The sequence below is a fragment of the Austrofundulus limnaeus genome, unplaced genomic scaffold (genome assembly GCF_001266775.1).
Source record: "Austrofundulus limnaeus strain Quisiro unplaced genomic scaffold, Austrofundulus_limnaeus-1.0 Scaffold90, whole genome shotgun sequence".
Classification (NCBI taxonomy): Eukaryota; Metazoa; Chordata; class Actinopteri; order Cyprinodontiformes; family Rivulidae; genus Austrofundulus; species Austrofundulus limnaeus.
The window spans coordinates 997,483-1,010,113 of record NW_013952492.1 but is presented as its reverse complement, the minus strand read 5'-3'; the positions used below and the strand labels follow the sequence as shown (position 1 = coordinate 1,010,113).

Sequence of the window (12,631 nt, the reverse complement as noted above, 5' to 3'; positions counted from 1 at the left end):
ATATATATATGTAGACTTTTCTACTTTTCTGACTGTGAAAATTCATTGATTAAACAAAAGGATGCAGTAGCTCTCATACAGAGTTTTCCATTTGTTTTTGAAGCCATATGCATTGGAATGCATGGTTTGATAGGAAACCAGGCTGAAAACGAGGAAGCCCTTGCCAACATTGAAAGAGTTAGAGCTGGAGCCAAAGAAATGCTGCAAAGGATTGAAGTGCTAGAGAAAAATCAGCTGAAGGTTGTATGTGCATACGTACACACACTCTCTCTCTCAGGGCACAGTTCCAGTACACTGTATGTACTGATTACATGTGATTACATTTATTAGGAAGCAGAAGATGAGCAGGAAGACATAAATGCTTCGGATTTACCTGCAGGTCAGAGTCCATCATCTGAGTTCTCAGTTTTACCTCTACCACCACTGAGAAGGGAGGGCATCAAAGCCAAGCTATTACAGAAGCCTGTGCAAAAAGGCAGTATTAACCATCCCATCAATCTGAGCGTGACTGAGAAAACCAATAATAGCGAAATGAAAGAAATCCCTTCTAGTTTGAATCTTCTGGCAGAGAAAGCTAAAACCAGTAGAGGTGAGGTGATGTTTCCAGTGAACAGGAGAGAAGGAGCCCTCGTGTCTTCTCGGGTTTGGCCCTTAGAGAGCAGCAGTGAGTCACATACGGCAAACAAGTAAGCGATGTCCATCAGATTTGGTTATTTATCAGAAAAAAGAGAAAATGTGTGCTTAATTAACTCTCTCTCGTTTTTGTTTAGTCAGCTGTTTAGAAAAGCATTACCATCGTGGCAAACAATCATCCATGTGGATGGTAAGAGGAGTGGCTTCATGTTTGTCAGCAATATGTACAGTTTCTTGTTTTGATTTGTATGTTGGATTTTTTAGACTTCCAGGACAGTGAGTTAAGTCAGGTGGAGAAGATACCAGAGGAAGAACATTCTGTGTCTCACATCCGGTGCGCAGGTAGGGGGTTGTAAAGGTGCCTCACAGTAAAATATTTTCATTTCCTGCGTTAGCGAATTGACTGATAAAAACACAGTAATGTATCGTACAGGATGGGTTTTTTTATTCCACGTTTAAAAAGAGGAACCTATCTTTTTCATTCTTTTGGCAAGATAATCTGAGAAGCTCGTGTTTGCTACACGTTATAAGTGTAATCTGTCATCTTTAACACATTTTACTTGTCATTTTGTTGACGTTCCAGCTTTGTTTGGAAGTCATTAGATGGAAAATAAAACAGCGCTTTTTGTTTATAAATTCAGACTGAAACAGTTTCAATATTAATGCACGTGTTGTTTACGTTCGGCAATTGTACAGCTGTTATTTCTCTTTTTTTAGGTTGTGTGTTATCTTTCGAAGAAGTGACCAGTCGCACTTTTGCGTCTCTCCAAAGCTCCTGCTCCAACAGCTGCGATACGCACAGAGTCCTCCAACGGGCCAACGAGAGATTCAGGAAGCATCGTCTTAACTTTGCACTGACGAAAGGTCATCAGAATGTCGTCGTGGAGAACAGACACACAAACTCACTAAGAGTGTCACCAGTAAAGTCACAGAAAAGCTGTAAAAGCTGGAGTGGTAAGAAGTTTTACTGTTTGATAGGAATATTTTGTCAACATTGGGGCATTTGGTATTGAATATTATTTATGTGGGCTGACTTTCAGACCTTGTTTATAATGTTCAAAATATCAGTTTGTATTAAAGCATAATTCATAACTGATACTGTCACTGCTTCACACTTTTATATGTCTTGGGCCTCCTTCCAATCCGCCATATTGTTAAGTTTTTGGATCAGTCATTTTATGTTTGAATGATTTCATAACCATGATTTTAAGTATCTAAATAGAAAGCACTGATTACAATTCAGGCACTTTGTTAAATTGTTTGATTTCTAACAGCAGGAAATGACAAGAGCCTTCTGCCACAATCCTCCTTGTGGAAGCACAAATGTAAGATCTACACAGAAAATAACAATCATTCCATTAATCTTGAAGCACTGCATGGAATCAGTAAATCCACACAACAGTTTACCAGTTAACACGAATGGAAATAAAGAAATAGAGTTCAAATAAAACAAGTAAACAGGAATAAATCATTTACTTAGCAGCAGGGCTTTATGTCATGTGGCCATTATAATTCCAGTGGTGGGTTCTCTGAAGCTGTAATTATTGGAGTCGCTCAGTCAGTTTAAAGTTTTTGAATTTAAACTCAAATCTGCTGAAAACGTGATTAACTGAGGATCACATGTTGACTTTTTCAGTTAATTCAGCACCAGTTTCCAGAAAAACGAGTCCTGATTTCACAGCTGTAACTATTTCTAATTCAATAAGTTTGACTGCTTTCTAAGAGCTCAGTTTGCCAGACTTACAAACGAACTTACTGCTCGTATGATCAAATTATCTAGATATGATTTAGCACTTTAGAGACTAAGCTTGTTGTTTTGTAAATCATTCCTCAAAGTTTAGGAGATGATCAGAATAACAGCTGTTTCCTGTTATATTAAACTGACACAATATCTTATATATACAGCGGGTAAAATAAGTATTGATCACGTCACCATTTTTCTCAGTAAATATATTACTAGAGGTGCTAATGACATGAAATTTTCACCAGATGTCGGTAAAACCCAAGTGATCCATACATACAAAGAAATCAAACTATAAATGTCCAGAAATGAAGTTATTTGTAATAATGTGGAATGGCACAGGGAAAAAGTATTGAACAACTTACTGAAATTTATCTAATACTTTGTACAAAAGCCTTTGTTGTCAATGACAGCTTCAAGACGCCTCCTGTATGGAGAAACTAGTGGCATGCATTGCTCAGGTGTGATTTTGGCCCATTCTTCCACACAAACAGTCTTCAAATCTTGAAGGTTTCGTGGACCTCTTCTATGAACTCTGATCTTTAGTTCTTTCCATAGATTTTCTGTTGGATTCAGGTCAGGTGATTGGCTGGGCCATTCCAGCAGCTTTAGTTTCTTTCTCTGAAACCAACTGAGAGTTTCCTTGGCTTTGTGTTTGGGCTCATTGTCTTGCTGAAATGTCCAGCCACATTTCATCTTCATCATCCTGGTAGATGGAAGCAGATTTTTATCAAGAATGTCTCTGTACATTTTTCCACTCATCCTTCCTTCAATTATTTGAAGTTTGCCAGTACCATATGCTGAAAAACAGCCCCACACCATGATGTTCCCACCTCCAAACTTCACTATTGCTATGATGTTTTTGGGCTGATGTGCAGTGCCATTTGACCTCCAAACATGTGTATTCTGGCATCCAAACAGTTCAATGTTGGTCTCATCTGACCAGACTATATTCTCCCAGTATTACACAGGCTTGTTTAAATGTTGTGCAGCAAACTTTAAAGGAGCTTCAACATGCTGTTTCTTCAGCAGTGGAGTCTTGTGTGGTGAGCGTGCATACAGGCCATGGTGGTTCAGTGCATTACTTATTGTTTTCTTTGAAACAAACGTACCTGCTAATTCCAGGTCTTTCTGAAGCTCTCCACAAGTGGTCCTTGGCTCTTGGACAACTCTTCTGATAATTCTTTTCACTTCTCTGTCAGAAATCTTGTGAGGAGCACCTGGTCGTGGTCGGTTTATGGTGAAATAATGTTCTTTCCACTTCTGAATTATGGCCCCAACAGTGCTCACTGGAACMTTCAGAAGTTTAGACATTCTTCTGTAACCGATGCCATCATTATGCTTTGCAACAATAAGGTTGTGAAGGTCTTGAGAGAGCTCTTTACTTTTACCCATCATCAGATGGTTCTTGTGTGATACCTGGCCATCATGTGGGACTGAACCAGCTGATATTAATTTTCACTGACAAGGGGCAGGCTTGCTTTCTAATTACTGAGAGAGTTCAGCTGGTGTCTTGGCTTTCCATGCCTTTTTACACCTCCCTTTCTTCATGTGTTCAATACTTTTTCCCTGTGCCATTCCACATTATTACAAATAACTTCATTTCTGGACATTTATGGTTTGATTTCTTTGTATGTATGGATCACTTGGGTTGTTACCGACATCTGGTGAAAATTTCATATCATTAGCACCTCTAGTAATATATTTACTGAGAAAAATGTTGACGTGTTCAATACTTATTTTACCCACTGTATATATTTTGTTTTTTGTGTGTGTATTTTGGCTTGTATCTTATTTGTAGGCATCAATCTGACCCCGCTGTGTAGGAGAACTGAAAAGGAGATGTTTACCTCTCACACAAGAATTGGTAAAAGTACTTTTATATTACTTGCCAATCATACACACCATAAAACTTTGCCATATTCAACAAGTTTGATTGTTTTATTTTAGGGCCTTCCTTGACGCCCTTAAAAAGAAACCACCGGCACGAAGACGGGCCTGAATTGGGTATTTGCATAATGTGTGTGTGAATGTTATGATTGAGGGTCTGCGGTGGGAGCTGTCCTCTGCAATGTCGTTCTGGCAGCAGACAAATGTAGTGAAGAATGTTGAGCTGCAGCCAGCATCCTGGCAGAGCAGGGCAGAGCTGGTTCAGAGCCCCACAGCTGGATTAAGCTTTTTTCACACTCCGCCGCTGTGCATACGTTTGTGTGCAACATGAAGTTAGAATCATTTCATCTAATGTATTAGGAATGTGAGTAGACTGTACAAGCACACAAATGATGATGTAATGAATGTTTATTTGTTGTGTTTTTCAGATTTTGCTTCTTTCATACCTTTAGATGCCTTCTGTGGCGTAAAAGCTGCAGGCTGGCTGTTTTAGAGTACACTGCACTGTAATGTGTGTGCTTTTTCCAGCACACACATTCAGTGTCCCACTTTCATCCTATTACACATGCTTTTTTTCCCCTGCATTTTCCATTTTGCAGTGTTGTTTTTCAATGTAGATTTTTTTTTGTCAACTATGTTCAATGTTTTAAATAGAGAGAAGAGGAAGGAGCCCCATTAATGATCAGTCAAAGATGAGCACAGACTCCTGTTCCTCTGTAAGACTTTATGAGAGATAAACTGAGAGGCAGTTGTGTTGTGTTGAAGTTATATCTTTATTTTATACATTTTGTTTTCTTTCTGTGTTGATAGAGAAGGAAGAGACAGAACTTCAGCCGTGAGGAGATCCATTACCTTCTGTCTGGAGTGAAGAAATACGGGTCCTCCTGGAACTCTATCTTGTGGTCCTATCCCTTCCAAGCTGGACGCACCAATGTTGATCTGGCCATGAAATACAGGAGGTTGATGGCAAAGCAGAAGTGTTAAAATGTGTCTGATTACAAAGAGACATTCTTTATTGTTCAGCTTTTCCCTCAGAAATGAAAACTCAAAGATGGTTCTGTGTAATCCTAGCCCTGAAATCTTGGGCCAGCCTAATGACACGGACCCTTTAAAACTCAGTTGATTGACAAGACTGTTCTGCCCATTTAAATATTGACTAATTAGAATGAGTTAAAACACTACATTCTTCACAAAACAATATTTCAATTAACTGTTAGTGTTTAGTTGGTTTTAAATAAATCGCTATGGTTTTAAGGTTTGAAAATATTTTCTTTAACAAATTTGTGTTTTTAAGAGAATGTCAGAAAATCTGTTTGCTGTTAAGTATTTATTAATATTTAATCTAAATTAATATATATATATAATTTTATTTCAGAATAAAAAAAACTGTTAGGTTTGTATTTATTTATAGATGTGTTCTGTTGCATAAAAGTTCAATGGAATAAACTTGAAAGTGTTTGCAGTTTGGTATGTTAATGTATTCTTGTGTTTAAGTTTCCATTTTATTTTATTTTTAAAAAAGCAGAAGAGGAGTTTTGTTTTTACATTTACGCTTTGCTCTTAAAAAATCCTCTCCTAACTATTTGACACATGATCTAATGGAAGCAAATACCAAGTTCTGTTTTCTTTGTGTGTGTGCTTCGGCCATCGCAGTTCAGAGAGAGGCAGGAAATCAACAAGGGGAGAGGGGACTGAAGTCCAGCACTTTTTGTTTATCGAGCCAAAAGGCTTTGGTATGACAGGAATCACAAATAGTACACACCATGCTGTTTATCTATTCTCTGCGTGCATCAAGAAGCAGCTCAGTCTGCAAACTATCCTTTACTCGAGCTGAGCTGGACTGAGATCACTGTCTAAAGAATGCCTCTCCCACTCTTTGGGGACTCGTCGGTATTTTGTCAAAACCAGGGGTTTACCCATTTGCCATGCTCTGACTCAGGAGCTGTTAGTTAGGTGTGCCTGGACAGTGTTTTTTTTTATCCTGTAATATAAAACACTTCTTCTTTGCATGTTTCAGTAATCAGTATTTTTTTATTATTGTTTCACGTTTCGTTGAGGCTTCTCTTAATAACTCCCTGCCTGCTTGTTCAAGATGTTGGGATAGCAGTGAGGGCAGGGGGAATGTGGTGGGAGAGGCATCTGAGGAGCAGATTTCTCATGGACTGAAACGCAGACCCACTAAAGACTTTTGACCCAGGCCCCCCGAAAACCTCCTTCCTCTGGAAAGAATGCGGCCCAGTCCCCCTCCTCCTCACATCTTCTCTCCCGTGAGACGATGAAAAAATACAATTTTTCTTACATGGTGTTCAAACTGCAGTTTCCTTACCATGTCTGAGTTATAGAAGTACTAGTTCTGCATGCTGCTATCAGCTTAAATAAGTTCGTAACTGTTTTGCTTTTTTAAACCATTTTACTCCTATGATCATCTTTGCTACTTTTCCTTATTGACTCTTCATCAATCCATCTTAAATGACCAGTTCAAGTAAAAAAAAAGGACCATAATATAGATATACTATTTTTATTTTCACAAGCAAGCCACATCTTCAAACAAAATTGACCAATGTCCGAACATCGTGTCAATACATAAATAGTTTTTGGCATTTCTTCTCTGTTATATTGTGGAATGTACACATCTGACATCTTTGGCTTCGGTTTCTGTCTCATGTCTGATGTTTGAATTCGTTTCAGTGCTGTACAGCACTGACTCCTTTGTACGTGATCAATTTGTTGAGTTTGCTCAGAGGAAAATCTCTGTTGTCTGTAGATATACTTAAAACACGTGTAGTTCGTGTGCTTTTGGATCCTATGTACACACTTTCTGTATACAAACTGCTTAAATTTAGAGAAAAAAAATAGAAAACCTCAGTTTAGGATTTTAGATCAGTTTGTTTTGTAGCAAAGAAAATGATATTTGTTTTAATTGGAACACTTGGGGTGACATCATTTCTAATTTGTTCAGTATAGTGTTGAAGTTTGCACAGAATCCTCTTCATGGCTTCACATCAGCTCGATGGATGCGCTCACGTCTGGGATGGGCGCATCTTCTGGGATCTTGACTTCACCCTGAATGAGGTCATTCAGAAGGTCGTTTCCTTTAAGCTCTAAGTTTTGCAGGACTTCACAAACATTTTCCTCATCGACATCACTCTCGGGCGTCTTCGTACACCCTGCAGCCTCCTCTTCCAGAAATTCGGGTGTTTCTGTGAACTTTTCCGGCTCCAGCGTGGAGCCCCCGACAGGCTCGGCCCTGCCTTCGTGTTGCTCAGCTGCCGAGATGTTGGGCAGCTCAGACACCGGGGTGGAAGCTGGTGCAGACACTGTATCAGGAGCACTCCAGTCGATCAAAGGGGGTGAAGAGAAGAATGACTCGGGGAGGGGTTCTTGGTTGAGCAGGTCCGTGTACTGCTCCAGAGGTTCGGCTGTGGTTGGCTCTGAGATGGGCCCAGAATCTGACTCTTGGTGCGAGGGAGGTTCTGGGTTTGGAGCAAGCTGAGCTTCAGTATCAGGTTCAGGCTTTGCAAGCTCTTCTGGTTCTGGAGGTTTGATGGTCGAGAGGAGAGGTTCATTCTGGACCGGAGGTGGAGTTTCCTTCACAGTTGACTCTGATTCGGCATCCTTCTGTGGGGCTGAGGTCAGACTCTGCATGTCTTTACTCCCTGATTCATGTTTGGGTGAACAGGCCTCTGACTCACCGGCCTTCAGCTGCTCGGTCTCGACAGCCTCCGGAGTCTGTGTTATCTCAGAGTTCTCCTCTTCAGTTGTTGCTGGTTCTGCTTCAGTTTTTTCCTCCGTGACCACAGTTCCAGCACTGCTGACCGGGGCATCTCTCCTTCTGCTGAACCGGTTTCCCATGATCAACCTGCACAGTGGGGGGAAAATATGAATTTAATATTTATAACATTAATAACAGTAAATACAAGTTTTATCGCCCATTTAAAATAATTTACACAGCATTCCTGTTCGTGACTTTGCAGTTGAATTGATTATGGTTTGGCTGGTGCAAATTGCTCAGGGTTATAAAGTCCAAATGCAAACAGAAAGACTCTTGAAGTCATCAGGATTTAATTAAGTAGATGAGCAGAAACTTTCCATGGTCCATGGTCTCCTTCCTGCAGCATCTACAGCTTCAGGGGACAGGCCTAACATGCATTTTAGACCCTTAAACGGTCGTTTCTTTTCTTTATTATCCAAGAAAATACATTTTAACATTTTAAATTATACAGATAATTATGATTTATAGACTCATGTTTCAAGTTTTTTTTTTCTTTTTTCATTTTTGAATCGCACAATATAAGTAGTCCCGCCTAAGGTGCTTTCACTAATAATTCATTTCATATATTTTTGGTTATTAATTGCTGGTTTAAGCAAAACCAATACAAAAATAAATAAATAAATAAAAACTTTCTGACGACCCCGCCTCCCTTTTGTGCTGGAAAAGTTAAATCTCTCCAAAGTGCGCAGCAGTCAAAACATCTAACTTCAAGATTTAATTTAAAAGTTCTAAAACGTAACAGAATCTTCACCCACCTTTACAGCCTCGTTTGAGTTGTGGTCGAAGTCGATTGATTGATTTATTTTTAAAGGATCGCAGATGATCTCTCAACTTCGAGGAGCCCTGTGCGTCAAAAGTGCCTGTTGGAGCGCGCGTCCGGCGGGGCCGAGCCTGCAGCGCACCGTGCGCGTTCGCGATCTGCGCCCACGAGCACGCAGAAACCAAAGCTCAATTTGCTGGCCTTGAATGAAGCAGTCATGAAATATTTTGTGTTTCAGGGACTGTGGTGCATGCAGCTTTTCACTTCCTCTGCGGGCCAATAATGTAAAGAACCTTTGTGTTACTTTTGATCACCATCACTCCTATTTTGGTACATAAACAATGCATATGTTTTTGTAAAATGAATAAAAAACTCAAATCTATTTGTGAAGGGATAAAGTTAAACGTTTGTGCAACTGGAGACTGAACAGGATCAGGAGAGTTCATTCATCATAGCTGAGTTATACGCTATGTTGCATGATTAGCAATGATTATTCCTTTGTATTTATTTATTTATTTATTTATTTATTTATTTATTTATTTATTTATTTAACTTTGCTGGAAGCCAAACAGACCATCTTTCCAGAAAACAATTTTTAAAGTTAGTGGATGTTTTTGAATCAATATATTGGAACGAGGACACAGAGGACTTCAGAGATTCTGGGGCAAGATGACAGAAACTACAGTTTTTGCTGGATAAATCTTGTGCATGAGTTTGACAATTTTTTGGCAAAAGCCAGGCATTTCTCCAAGTCTCATCATCCGCAAATCGATTGATTCCAGCTCCGATGTAGCCGTTATGTTGTTGCAAGAAAGTGAGTTAAGACACAATTCCCTTACATTGGTTTAGAAGTAGCCTATTGGTAACTAATTGTTGAATTCTGCCTGATCACATGCAGCTTTCTGAAGAAATGCCACCAAAAAATTAGCATATTGGAAAAATGGGAATATTACTTATAGACAAAATATGGTAAAAAGCTGACCTACCAGAATAAGATTATGTTGAAAGTATCAAAAAATGTTCTCTGCTTAAACTAAATTTCTTCCATATGAAATAACGAAGAGCAGAGACAGTTTGCTTGTTCATGAGAGACCAGGACAAAAAAAAAAACGCCTGATGGTGAAAATCAAATAATTTGTCAGGGAGTTTCTGGACAAAAAAAAAAAAAAAAAAAAAAAAAAAAAAATTCCCAACCATTGTGACCTCAGTGTGGCCTCACTCCTATTAGTCACCTGATTTTAAACACCGTCTCGTGACACTTCCTCTTTACGTGCTCGAAACAACTCAATGTGTCATTAGTCTATTCAGCTTTCTCCCTTTTCACAAATGCAAGTAAATAAAACAAAATGGATCAAGACACTTTTAATCAATCTCAGGTTCAGATTATTATTTATTTGTTTGTTTGTTTTACGCTCCATAAAGTTGGCAAGTTTAGAACTGATAACATGATCACATGTAAAACGACCTCATTTGCATTTGAAGTGAGCTCAAGTGTTTATGTATAAATATGGAAGTAATCATAGGAAGTAACCTTGATGCATTGATCTGTTTAAACCTGTGACTTGGTGGCTTCATGTTCAAAATGTCAATAACAAAGTGATGCAGAAATAATACATTTAATAGAAGTAATCCTTGTTTTTACTGAAGCAAAGGTGTTTAAACTTACCATTTTTGGATTTCAAATGATTTTATTTCTGTTGCAATAGTTAGTTTTTACAGATCATGAGTCACATGGAGACTTCCTGCCATGGCATCAAGCACACTGACGCTGGTCAGCATCACTACTGTTTCACACCAGTACCAGTCTTATGTGAGCTGGAAACACGACCCTCTGGTTTTATTTGTGTGTCATCACACAGATAGAAACATTTACCGTCTGACTGGAAATAAAAGGGTTCAAATGCCACCTGCTTTAATACATACTTTTTTTTTTTACAACCAACTGTTTGGTTTACCCTTTTTGTATATAATCAGCTCAACAAAGTGCATTGTCTCTGTTGCTGTAACAAAGTATAAACAAACTGCTGCAAGCTAATGTCAAGTAGGAAAAACTGATTCATCAGAAACAATTCCAACCTTTCCCCCTTGATTTATATTTTTGTTTAACTTTTGAGCAACAGGGTGGAACTGTGTGACGCACGTAATGTATTCAGTTGCTGCTGATAGTTGCCAAGTTTTTTTTGTGAGTTCTGCTGCATGAAAATTTTAATTAACATATTTGATGACTAAGTGTGATATTAAAGTTTTAGTTTAATATCTATGAGGAGTATTTGTTTCTCCTTTTTATAAGAGGATGACAAACAGTGGTTGCAAGACTCCTGTCTTGGTATTTTTAAAAGAAAGCCCTGTTTATTTTTTGCCAACAACTTTTCAGTAGTCATAAAAGATTGTGTTTTGTTCAAAATGACAGACCACTTATAATTTTTAAATTTGAACTACAATAATCTAAAAATGTTTACAATTTACCACAAAAACTACAAGGTTAAACTACAAAGTCCCAATTTCAGTGGCGTTTGATCAAGTGAAAAAAATTTCGCGCACAAGCTGTACAGCATCGTCCTCCTCTGTCGCATCTTCTGCCGTCTGCTTTTCTTTTACAACTCCCTCATCAGTGTTTCTGAGTCCATGATCATCCTGAGCTGCTCCTGATCCCGTCTCTGACTCAGGACGCTTTAGGCTCCGGGTGTACGGTAGGGTTTCAACCTCTGTGGTGTCCAAGTCTGTTTCTGAAACGTATGTTGTTTCCAGGTCGGTAGAACAGTCCGAGGACTCATCCTCCAAGATCTCTTCCAAAGGCTTTGCTGTCACTGGTGATATACAGTGTTTTGCTTTGGTTGCTGAGGGGTCCTTTGCTTCTTTTTCAAACTGCATGTGTGGGAGAAACATATGTTTAAGGGAAAATTTCAAGAAGCTTCACAAATTTTGCATATACAACAAAATTAAAGTAGTTAGGAGTGAGTTTTTTAATTTTTTCAACATTTTACAATGCATGTATGCATTTTATCTAAACATTTACTATACTTTTACTATACCTATCCTATAATAAGTATAAAACATCAATAAAATGGATGAAGCAAATCCATCGATGAATGTCCTTTGCACACCATACAAGCTAACTAATGATGTAAAGTGCTTTGGGGTCCAGAGGGACTTGATAAAGCGCTATATAAGCAATTACCATTTATATATTTTTTTCTTTACCAGTAGTCAGGAAAATGTCCCATTTGTTCGCCCACTAGGGGGCGATCGTCCCTTGCTTTGTCTCTTTACAGTTTTCAGTCCTGCTTCTAGTTAGATTATCAATACACAAATGCACAGAACGGCCTATACTGCGCGTTTTCGATGGTACAGTCTACATATTTTATAGTGTTTATTTTTAACAAATGAAAAGTGATAAACACTGCCACCTGCTGGCCGACCGGTGACGTCACATCCTCACAGAAACAGTCTGTAAGATACGAAACAGCCGCTTCCACCAGCTCCGCCTCGTTCATACAGTAGAAAGTAGCTCTGGGGACATGTTAGTGCGTCATTGTTAACAGGACAGACCTCTAAGAGCTTCAACTGAACCAGAAATGTCAAGACAAGACGTATTTTTTGTAATACCTTGCTGCAGCTTTCCTTTTTCTCCTAGTCTTCAATGGCATCTTTTCTTTTACTTTAACCTCCTTTTTCGCCATCCACGGCGGAAGTGTCCGCTGTTTTTCTGACATTGTTTTTTTGTACTTTTGCGTTAAAAAGGCTCACATCTCACAGTTACAGTAAGAATAATTTTACGAAAAGGGAAACCGGAAAAAGCGTGTTGATTACTAAGTCACGTGACTAAAAAAAAAAA

The 12,631-nt window shown here is 38.8% G+C and overlaps 3 protein-coding genes across 4 annotated transcripts in view; 1 reads left to right on the top strand and 2 right to left on the bottom strand.

Annotated features, from left to right (window-relative positions):
- The window catches only part of terb1 (telomere repeat binding bouquet formation protein 1), an 11,898-nt gene extending 6,172 nt beyond the window's left edge, over window positions 1-5,726 (top strand). Inside the window, exons 11-20 of the mRNA XM_014012335.1 lie at window positions 104-243; window positions 331-686; window positions 771-823; window positions 898-975; window positions 1,351-1,587; window positions 1,908-1,958; window positions 4,176-4,241; window positions 4,325-4,381; window positions 4,919-4,980; window positions 5,075-5,726. Coding sequence (XP_013867789.1) covers window positions 104-243; window positions 331-686; window positions 771-823; window positions 898-975; window positions 1,351-1,587; window positions 1,908-1,958; window positions 4,176-4,241; window positions 4,325-4,381; window positions 4,919-4,980; window positions 5,075-5,248 — 1,274 coding nt within the window. The 3' untranslated portion in view covers window positions 5,249-5,726. The remainder of the gene's footprint in view (window positions 1-103; window positions 244-330; window positions 687-770; window positions 824-897; window positions 976-1,350; window positions 1,588-1,907; window positions 1,959-4,175; window positions 4,242-4,324; window positions 4,382-4,918; window positions 4,981-5,074) is intronic.
- A 1,040-nt stretch (window positions 5,727-6,766) lies between these two features.
- On the bottom strand, window positions 6,767-8,905 carry LOC106520322 (pollen-specific leucine-rich repeat extensin-like protein 1). Its single transcript, XM_014012334.1, has 2 exons — window positions 8,792-8,905; window positions 6,767-8,123 (listed from the first exon to the last, which is right to left on the bottom strand). Exon 2 carries the CDS (start codon window positions 8,114-8,116, stop codon window positions 7,262-7,264), a length of 855 nt encoding a protein of 284 aa, XP_013867788.1. The 5' UTR covers window positions 8,117-8,123; window positions 8,792-8,905; the 3' UTR covers window positions 6,767-7,261.
- A 1,559-nt stretch (window positions 8,906-10,464) lies between these two features.
- On the bottom strand, window positions 10,465-12,624 carry LOC106520321 (modulator of retrovirus infection homolog). Of its 2 annotated transcripts, none has more exons than XM_014012331.1 (3): window positions 12,403-12,624; window positions 12,201-12,306; window positions 10,465-11,661 (listed from the first exon to the last, which is right to left on the bottom strand). In XM_014012331.1, the coding sequence occupies exons 1-3, from the start codon at window positions 12,507-12,509 to the stop codon at window positions 11,314-11,316; spliced, it is 561 nt and encodes a 186-aa protein (XP_013867785.1). In that variant the 5' UTR covers window positions 12,510-12,624; the 3' UTR covers window positions 10,465-11,313. The 2 variants fall into 2 exon arrangements, with proteins under 2 accessions (XP_013867785.1, XP_013867786.1); XM_014012332.1 differs by having other exon boundaries at window positions 12,204-12,306.
- Between the last annotated feature and the right edge of the window lie 7 nt (window positions 12,625-12,631).

Coding starts and splice junctions, on each gene's coding strand:
- LOC106520322 (XM_014012334.1), bottom strand. CDS start 8,116: ATGGGAAACCGGTTCAGCAGAAGGAGAGATGCCCCGGTCAGCAGTGCT.
- LOC106520321 (XM_014012331.1), bottom strand. CDS start 12,509: ATGTCAGAAAAACAGCGGACACTTCCGCCGTGGATGGCGAAAAAGGAG. Junction 12,307..12,402: donor AAAAGGAAAGCTGCAGCAAG/GTATTACAAAAA, acceptor ACATGTCCCCAG/AGCTACTTTCTACTGTATGA. Junction 11,662..12,200: donor CACCGGTCGGCCAGCAGGTG/GCAGTGTTTATC, acceptor CCACACATGCAG/TTTGAAAAAGAAGCAAAGGA.